The 10,263-nt window shown below is 40.2% G+C and overlaps 1 protein-coding gene across 1 annotated transcript; it reads right to left on the bottom strand.

Moving 5' to 3' along the window:
* Positions 1–7,640: 7,640 nt before the first annotated feature.
* On the bottom strand, positions 7,641–9,527 carry LOC306967045 (uncharacterized protein). Its single transcript, XM_079561944.1, has 8 exons — positions 9,398–9,527; positions 9,145–9,322; positions 9,001–9,077; positions 8,729–8,915; positions 8,408–8,656; positions 8,099–8,270; positions 7,886–8,034; positions 7,641–7,817 (listed from the first exon to the last, which is right to left on the bottom strand). The coding sequence occupies exons 1-8, from the start codon at positions 9,479–9,481 to the stop codon at positions 7,687–7,689; spliced, it is 1,227 nt and encodes a 408-aa protein (XP_079418070.1). The 5' UTR covers positions 9,482–9,527; the 3' UTR covers positions 7,641–7,686.
* Positions 9,528–10,263: the final 736 nt, after the last annotated feature.

The raw sequence follows: 10,263 nt of genomic DNA on the forward strand, positions 1-10,263 counted from the left end.
GCTGAAGCTGGACACTCTGAAAGTTGCAAACCTCAGGCACATATTGTATCTAAAGTCGCTTGTATCTCATGGGGCTGTCACACCTTGGCTGGCGTACGCTGGATCAGTTATGGGTAAGTTTTGTATCAGTGATGAGCTCGCTGAAGCGCGGGGCGGCACATGGCAAGTACGTCAACATTCCTCGACGTGGGCCAGGAGTCACTGGTGAGTCATGTGATCGCTGACACACGTTAATGCTAAGTTACTCATAAGTCGTGATGGGTCAGGGTTTTTTTTCAGCCTGCAGGGCCGCATTTGGAGCAGGTGTTCAAGATGCTCTTTATTTTTCCTCTGTAGAAGTTGTACATAACGGAGGCTGGGACTCTGGCTCTTCTCAGTTTGTGGAAAAAGTATAGACGCTGAATGCTTTTCTTGACCAGTGATGTAGTGTGCAGGGTCCAGGAGAGCTCCTCTGTGATGTGCACACCCAGGAACTTAGTGCTGGTCACCCTCTCCACTGCAGCACCGTTGATTGTTAGAGGACCATCCTGGACCCGCGCTCTTCCAAAGTCCACAACAATCTCTGTTGTCTTCTCCATCTTTAGAGAGAGATTGTTCTGTGTGCACCACGTGGCCAGACTGCTCACCTCACTCCTGTAGTTTGACTCGTCTCTGTTGCTGATGAAGCCCACCACTGTTGTGTCGTCTGCAAACTTAATGATTGTTCTGTTTCTTAAACGTGCCCCAGGACAGAGTGACGATATGTTTCTCCAGTTCTCCAGACTAACATCATTAAAGCAGATTCTAAATGTTTTGCACCTTAAATCATTATAAATGCTAATTACATTTTACACAAGGGGTTCCCGAGTGATTTTGGGGGTCACGGACTGAAGAGTTTGGGAACCATTTCTCGAGAACAACAGGCTTATTTGCTGCTTTGTGTGAATGCTGATGTCTTTGAAAATACTGTTGAAGAAAGTAGTTCCTATTGCACGACCCGATGGCTGAGAGATGAGGAAGTCGCCTCTGAGCTCAAATTCTTCGTTGTTATAGCAACATAATGGTTACATGATCTTTGAATGTTTATATATAATGCAAAAACATACATTTTTTTCTGATCTGACAATAAGAAGACAGAGACATTTTGTTTTCTATTAAAGTTTATTTTGAGCAAATGAAATCATAAAGATGGCCGAACAGCCGGTGCCAGGGTGAAACGCTTGACAAACAAAAGCTAAAACTTGAAACACTGACTACTGTTTGTGGACTCAGATAAACTGTATGTCAATTTGAAACATCAAGTTATCATTCAATGAAAAAAGGAACTACAAATAATGCCAAAAACAAATCCAAAACGAGTCGAGTTGGATGCCACGCCAGCAAGCCAAACCTGCCAGGAGGAAAAGGGCGCTGGCAGCGTCGATGGTACGTCTGAAATACTGAAGGAACTCAAACTATTTCGAACTGAAACGGCAGGGAACTTTGGTGTGCTTCGGAAGGAAGTGAGCGACATAAAACTGAACTTCGAAGAATTAAAAACAAGGGTGAATGACGCCGAACAGAGGATTGGAGATAACGAGGACCGTAGCATGGATCTGACTAAAGTGCTGTTTCAGCTGATGCGTAAACAAAAGTACCTTGAGGAGAAGTGTGAGGATCTTGAAGGCCGTTCACGGAGAAATAATTTAAGAATTTACGCAGTACCGGAGAAAACAGAAGGTAGCAATATGATTGTGTTCTTAGAAAAGCTAATTCGTGAGCACCTTAATATCCGGGAGGAGATTTACATTGAAAGGGCGCATCGCGTCGCAGCAACAGGTGTCTCCGCGGGACGCGCTGCTGCGGACTTCACCAGATCTATTATCGTTTGTTTTCGAAGTTTTAAGGAGAAACAACGAGTGCTACATGCTGCATGGTCTCTAAAGGACATTCGTATCAAGGATCAACGGATATATTTTGACGAGGATTACACCACCGAAGTGTTTAAGGAGCGCGCAAAATACAGGAGCGCAAGGAAACAACTCCAGGAGCGAAAAATCAAGTCTCGCATTCTCTATCCCGCAAAACTCATGCTGTTTCTGCAGGATGGAAAGACTAAGATTTTTGGAAACCCACGAGAAGCAGCAGAGGGTCTAAAGGACTTTGGCGTAACGATGGAAGTCCCAAGAAAAGAACCGGATTGGGACTCAGCGCTGCGGGCTGCGGGATGGCAGTCCCCCCGCGGTAGGAGCAAACACGCTCCCGCTGGGGAAATAACAGCCAGCGTTGAATCTCTTCGAGTTTCCTTGGATGGCTATGAAAATGAAAAGACTGACGACGACTAAGGTATGGATATAACATTGTGGCTAGTGCTTATTTGTATAAATTAAGTGCGATGTCCGCAGTGTGTGAACATATCCTTACACAAGCTGAATACACAGAAGGTCGTGTCTATGACCAGGATGAACTGGACTCCGAGTCAAATTTATTCCCAAACACAAATGATACATGTAAATATTATACAGACGCAGAATTTAATAGTAACATAGAAACGGCTGGGTCATTTTCTCTTATTCATCTGAATTGTAGAAGCCTGTATTCAAATTTTAGTAAAATACATGATTATTTGAACACATTAAAAAATAAATTTACAGTTATAGCTCTGTCTGAGACTTGGTTAACGGATGCGAAAGGTGCAGAATTTAATTTTGAGGGCTATGAATTGTTTTATGTTAATCGGATCAAGAAGAGAGGAGGGGGGGTTGCTCTTTATGTCAATAGTGAGTTGAAATGCAAAACAATTGAGTGTATGACTACTGCAATAGAAGATTTAATGGAATGTTTAACCGTTGAGATCGAAATGAACAAACAGAGGAATATTGTTGTCACATGCATATATAGAACTCCAGGGTCTAGCATTACAGCATTTAATAACAAGTTGGAGCAATTATTAGTTGGGATGAATGAAAACAAACAATCTATAATTTGTGGAGACTTCAACATAAATCTCTTGAATGTGTCTAATCATTCCAGTAGTTCAGATTTCCTAGATTTAATATATAGCAGAGGCCTTTATCCAACTATTACCAGGCCTAGCCGAATAACCTCCAACTGTGCCACATTAATTGATAACATTTTTGTTAATATACTTGATAAAACTGTCAAAAGTGGTCTTTTGATAAATGATACAACTGATCATTTACCCATATTTGTAACTGACTTTTGTAAAGTGAAAACAAACAAAGAAAAGTGCCCCAAAGTCATTCGGTCCAGAACTGAGGAATGACTAAATAAATTTAGGGATGATCTTATGAAAGAACACTGGGAAAACGTTTATAGTACAAATAATGTAAACAAAGTTTATGAGTCATTCTTAAAAAAGTATCTATGGTTATATAATAAAAATTGCCCAACAAAAATACGGTATGATATAGCAGGAAAAAAAAAAAATAAACCTTGGATAACAAAGGGTATATTGAAGTCTTGCAAAATGAAGAACAAGCTTTATCGCGACTTTGTAAAATATCAGACAATAAATGCAGAAAAAAAATATAAAGCCTATAAAAATAAGTTGACTGCTGTAATGAGACGTGCAAAGAAAGATTATTATACAAACTTGTTAATGGAAAACAAAAGTAATATCAAAGGAATGTGGAAAGTCTTAAGGGAGGTTATGGGCGGTAAAATAAATTATAGTCAGCCACTATACTTAATGAATCAACAGAATACTGAGGTAAGTGGTGAAAAAATGGCTGAGGAATTTAATTCATTTTTCGTCAGTGTTGGCCCAAACCTGGCCAAATCTATACCACTACATAACGAAAATAAAAGCTGTACAGGTGAAAGCAGAGTCATGCAATCTCTATTTCTTGGCGAAGTCAGTGAGAGTGAAATTATTTCTACTGTCTCCAGATTAAAAAGTAAACATTCATGTGATAGTGATGGCTTAGATATGTACATTGTCAAAGAAACTATACATTGCATTGTAGGACCATTAAAATATGTTATCAATTTGTCTTTTAATACAGGTTTCTTTCCAGATAAAATGAAGGTGGCTAAGGTTGTCCCCCTTTTTAAATCTGGTGATAGGCATAGTCTTACAAATTACAGGCCTATATCTTTGCTTTCTCAATTTTCCAAAATTCTGGAGAAGCTTTTTGTTAATAAATTTGACAATTTCCTTGAGAAACATTCCTTGATACATGACAATCAGTTTGGGTTTCGAAGCACCCGCTCAACAGCTATGGCTTTGATGAAAATCACGGAGGACATTACAACAGAATTGGGGTATAAAAATCACACAGTTGGAGTTTTTATTGACCTTAAAAAGGCCTTTGACACGATCGATCACGGTATATTGATATCTAAATTACAGACGTATGGTATTAGAGGTGTAGTGTTAAACTGGATTAGTAGTTACCTAGAAAATAGACAACAATATGTAGAGCATATAGGCCATGAATCCAAGTTAGAAACAGTAAAGTGTGGAGTCCCTCAAGGCTCTGTGCTGGGGCCTAAACTCTTTACTTTATATATTAATGACCTCTGTGAGGAATCAAAGATTTTACGTTTTGTTCTTTTTGCGGATGATACACATTTTTTTGTATCAGGGAAGAACTTAAAGGGTATCTAACCCCCCCTTCCAGAGGCTCAGCCTGAGAGTGTCAGATTTGAAAATCTCAACAGAAAAGGGGCGTTGCCTGGAGGACTAAGGGGCACGCGGGAGGGGTGAGGGGTGGGAGGGGTTTCGGGGTCTGATTGACAGGCCTGAGTCATTTGACCAATGATGCACTCGGAACGCTCCTCGTAAACAAAGTTCGAGCACAGCGAGCTAACTTATTTAGCAACATGGTGAGACAGCTCTACAGCTCTCTTTACACAGGACAGGCATCGTGGCAGACAGTGGCCTTGTACCCGAGACTGCTCTGAGGCGCGGGGTTATTTTATTAGTGATTCCGCTGTCATTTACAAAGCTAACGGCTTAGCATTGAGCTAGATCGATGTTAGCATCGCAGCTAAGGGACCAAACGTAACTGTCCTGGCTGCTTTCAGAATATACCAATCTATTTTAGATGTAGACTTTTCACTGTGGTCTACATAAGCATGGCAGATGTATCTCAGTGTCCCAAGCAGAGAATGTGTGAGGTATAGAGACTTGATTATATGTATTACAAAGCTTTATTTTATTTCTCTCACAGCAAAGTGCACAAAACATGTCACATAAAAAAAAAAATATTGTGCAAGAACACTGTCCTAGAAATAGTTTTCGGTTGGTCATTGAAGATAAAGCAGATAAATCATCCATGTTTATCTAAAGGCTTAACTAAGGGTCTGTAACATTAGGCTCTTGGGTCCACAAAGTCATTTCTATTATTACTACATTTAGTGAATTACAGGTTTAACCAATGTAACACACGCACTGAACTACCACTAAATGATGAGTAAAGGCTATAATAAAGTCTTTACACGTATGCTTATTTAGTTGAAATAGTGAAAATGATAGATCTTATTTTTTTGGTAAGTTTTCTTACTTAATTTTGTACTTCCTGGCTTTTACAACATTGCAATTACCCAATGCAATTTTTCTTTTGTTAATCTTACTACGACAATATCAATCAATCAATAATGACAGTTTATATTTCATTTGAGGATCAAGCTGCATGTGGTACTCTATTCACTTAGTCTACCTAGATGTGTGCAATAAACAAATTGAACAAATACAATTTAAATTAATACTTGCCATACAATATCGAACTTGACTGTTTAATACTTAATTTATGGAATCAGAACTAGAACACACTGAACTGAATTTTTAAATGTGGCTCGATCATCCATCAAACTTTGATACGCCTTTTAGATTGATATAATTACAGTTTTGAGGGGACAAGGCATTAAAAACATAGCAGTAAAGCTGAATTCTTGCATCCACAGTTGAGCTACAGGAAGTAGCAGTAGCTCATGTACAGTATGCTGCATGCATGCATACATGCAGGTCTTCTCAATGCACAGGAGACAAAGTTGATTCTTATGGCTATACAGTTGTTGGGTTGCAGGTTAGTGTTCTAAAGGCCTATAATGTTATATAGAGGTACAATTATTTCATTTTTGAGGAAATGTTTGGTCTTGTATAAGAAAGATAATGGACCCAGTGACTGAAATTAGTGATCATTTTTGTAATTCATACATTTATTTTTTTGGCTGCAACTTGTGAAAGTGTAATGCAGTTAATATGAAAAACTGGCTCCTGCCTCCCCACTGGGGAGTGTGACATCACATTATAGAACCTGCAACCCAGCAATACCAACTAAAATAATTACACATGCACCATTAAGTTTTCAGCTTCTAGAGACAAAGTGGTGCTGGTTCTACCTCACCAAACCATCCTGTGAAATATCTGACAGAAACAGCTAAAGGCTTCATTTTGTTCTTGGATTGCTGATCAGTGTCTACAATTAAATCTTGCATGGAACATTGATTTCATCTACTATGTTGTCCAGTGGCATGTCAGCTTATAGAATTCTTCATATTGCAATGTTTACTCCCATCGTTCTATATGTGGTTGGCGACTGTCCTTGTCCAATGTGCCTCCATTTCCAGAAACATTCTTTCTTTGCCCGATAGAGAGGTCGTCTGAAAATGTGAATTGAAATGTTATTTAAAAAAAAAAACACACACTAAGACATGAATTACTTTAAAAGGGAAGTCTGTCATCAATATACTGATCAAATGCATCACCGTGTGATCCGATACATACAGTGGACATGAAGAATGGTTTGCATGCATTTTCTCCACCTCTTTCTCCACCTCTGACTCTGCATGGACAAGAAAAGTCTGTTACAACTCAGCATACATTTTTGCGTGCAAGATGTGTTAGCATCATTCTAATTTACATTTAAAATATAGTCCTCAATAAGGCAAAAAACTGTTTTCAATGAGAAGAAATATAAACCACTTGGGGAAATAGTTATATAAACAAAATGATAGGTGTCAACAAATGCATTTACTGGTCAACACTAAAAACGATTCTCCCACTTACTGGTGTAAAATACAATACTCCTATGCTACATTTGTTCGAATTTTAATGCGAGTTGAGCAATATTGTGATGTGCTCACCTACAGGTACTTATGACAGTTCAAATGAGTGGCCAGTCCTGTCTTGCACACACCTCAAGCTGGAAAATCCAGAAAACCACTCATACACGGGCTTTTTTCATCCACTGGACTTTGGTTCATGGTTAGCCACTTCTCTCAGGCAACACAGTCTGCATTCTGAAAAGATTTTGTTCCATACTGCCAGGCCAGTCTGAAAATATAATAATGCATATTCCACAGTCAATCCATAATTATCTGAGAATTCTAATGGTAACTGGTGCATTATTTCCCTGTAATCGCACAGTTCGTCTGAAAATCATCTTCTATATCACTCCACTGCAGCAATTTCCACAGTAATGATTAAAAATTAAGCTACTATTGTTGTGGAAGTCGCTTTAGATAAATCATCTGAAAAAACTGACTCTGCGTTGTGCAGTAAACCTGTGTAATACACAGCTTCTTGTTGTTTAATCCTTACTTATTCTACATTTGCTAAACTAGCACTATAGTCTAGCATTATAAACTAGCTATGTAATCTACGTATTATATTTGCCACACAAAATAATCAAGCCAAAACTTAACATGCTCACCTTATGTCCTCTTGAAAAATCTGGACCTGTGCCTGCTCACAGCCTCCTACTTGTCTGGCCTCTCATACTGGGCACAGAGTGGTTCAGGCACAGGTACTTTGTCTGTGTGCTCCTGGTATGGGAGAGGATCCTCCACCACACTTTCAAACAGCAGGGCCATTAGTTGGTCAATGTAGACTGTAAACAAAGCACAAAACATTTGTCTTTGTAAAAGCATTGGTTGTGTTGTTTTTAATGTGACATACCTGAGGTAGCTCTGGTCTTCAGGGCTCGCACGGTGTAGTCGCCACGTTTGTACTTTGGGTACACTATCGCATACCGCAGTACACCTTCAAGTGTTGTAGCATGTGACCTTGTAGCATTTTCATTGTAGTGCAGGGCAGCAATTTGCAACCTACAACATTTTTAGGTACAGATTCACACAACTTTTTTTTTTTTTTAATGTATGTATGTATTACCTTGCTAACATTCCTCTGAAGGAGAAGCCTGCACTTTTGGGGGAGAACCTAATTATCAGGCTGTGGAAGGCCTCAAGGGTTGACGTGTGGTACACCGGGCTGATTTTCTCCACATCCTTCACAAAGCGTGGAGCCAACACAATGTCACTGAGCCTCTCACATGCTGCTGTGCCTACAGAGTAAATTACCATGACATAATTGTAAAGCAATTTTTGTTTCGAATGACAATGCCAACCTTACATTTTTGAAATGTACATAAAATACAATGAGTAGAGGGCCAGTATTACTGATAACAAATGCAAAACTTACTTGGTTTGAGCCACACTCTTGACCCTTCCCCAACCAGAGGCCCGTGTAGGCACCGAGGGAACAGGGCATTGTCGTGCGTGTGCACATTCTGCATGTGGTTGGCCACAGACGTCCACTTAGCGACAGCCTCTTGTCCCGAGGAGGAAGTCGAAGCTGCCCAATAGAGGTGATTTACCACGCTTTTTCTCCACTGGCCAGCGTCCTGGGTGCTCTTTCTCTTTGCGAGCTCATCAATTTTTTTCCCAATTCCTAGAGTTTAAAATACATATTTACTAAATGCAGAATAACCATAATATTACACAGCATTCCCCAAATGCATACCCTTTCCCATGTGCCATGGGTCAAAGTAGTGCCTGATTTCCTTCTTTTCCTCCCTTAAAAACTTCTGAACGCCGGTGTGTCGGTCCGTCACAATGGCCTCCACATTGACACCCCTCTCTTCCAGCATAGTCAGACTCCGCACAAAGCCCTCCTTCTCCATGCGCACGCTGTTTCCAACCTCATTGCTCTAATAAGACAAAAAATAAATTAGGTGCTGAAATGCACAGAGTGATCCCAAATTACATATTGAAACATTCCTTGAATTCCATTACCTGGACTAGTTGGATGTCAATGACTTTGTTATTACGGAGATTCATCATCGTGTAACTGCCATATTTGGCCGAATGTCCTACACGAATGCAAGTTATACATTAGCTGACTTTTACTTCTGATAAATGTTAATGAAATGTATTTACCAGGTGAATCTGCCCGCATGTCCCCGCCCAGTGACACAGAGCCGCTTTCAAGAGCCTCCCTGATGAGGTCATCCTGCTCCAGCTTCCACTGCCAGTTGACCGTAGGGATGAGGAGCTTTGCCTGATGCCTGTAGAAGCACTGCTCTGACAGTCCCTGAATACTGAAGGCCCCCAAGAACTATAAAAGGAAAAAATAGGTTATCAACTGATAATAGATGGAAACAAAATCCAAACAAAATAATTTTTGCTGTACCTTTGAAATCTGGCTAAATGATGAGCCGGTGAACAGCACAGCAGCACAGAGCTGTAGGTTTCCAGCTGGGATGTTGTTCACCATGGGCTGACTGGACCACTGACTGGAGAACTCACAGCGAGGACACTGTTGAGTGACCCGCAGCAGTGTGCCGACTGTGATGGTGTCCACAGCACAGCGACCAGTGCAGACAGGACATCGCCTGAACAGCTCCAGCAGTTGGTCCTCGTGAACAATATATTTTTTGTCCTTGTGTGGAGGGACTTCAGTGGGAATGCTATATAAAATAAAGGATATTTCATCCCTCAAAAAACCAGGACGCTGTATATTTTTTTTCTATTAAAAAGCTAGATTTCCTTTTTACCTTGAACAGTTCACAGTGCTGGCACTGTCATCAATGTGGAAGCTGGGGTCAGACGCTGACACCTCACACCTTCTCCTTTTTAAAGGTGTAGAGGCTGCTCTGGGACTGTCAGGAAGAGGGATTTCCATCAGGTCCTCAGTACCACAACCGACGCTTGTGTAAGCGGTCCGGGCTTGAGTAGCTGTACAAAACACAAACAAAATAAACAAACATGTTAAAAATGGCCGTAATTATCATTTACACAAAACAGAGTGTTTTTAGAAATAAAATGACTGTATAAACAATAAAAAGAGATATCACCTTTGCTTCGCCTGCTCGGCTTCACATTGGCCTGGACACTTGCATGCCTTACAATGACTGGATCAGTCTGGCAGCCAAATTCTCTGGTCACTGGCTGAAAACGTAAATATACATATTATTTTTAAAATGTACACTACAGAAGAAGGGTAATGTGTCACATTTCCTTAGTGCATTTCATTGTTGTCTAATGCAGATTAGTGAA

Source organism: Gobius niger (assembly GCF_951799975.1).
Source record: "Gobius niger genome assembly, chromosome: 8".
In the NCBI taxonomy this organism is placed as follows: domain Eukaryota; kingdom Metazoa; phylum Chordata; class Actinopteri; order Gobiiformes; family Gobiidae; genus Gobius; species Gobius niger.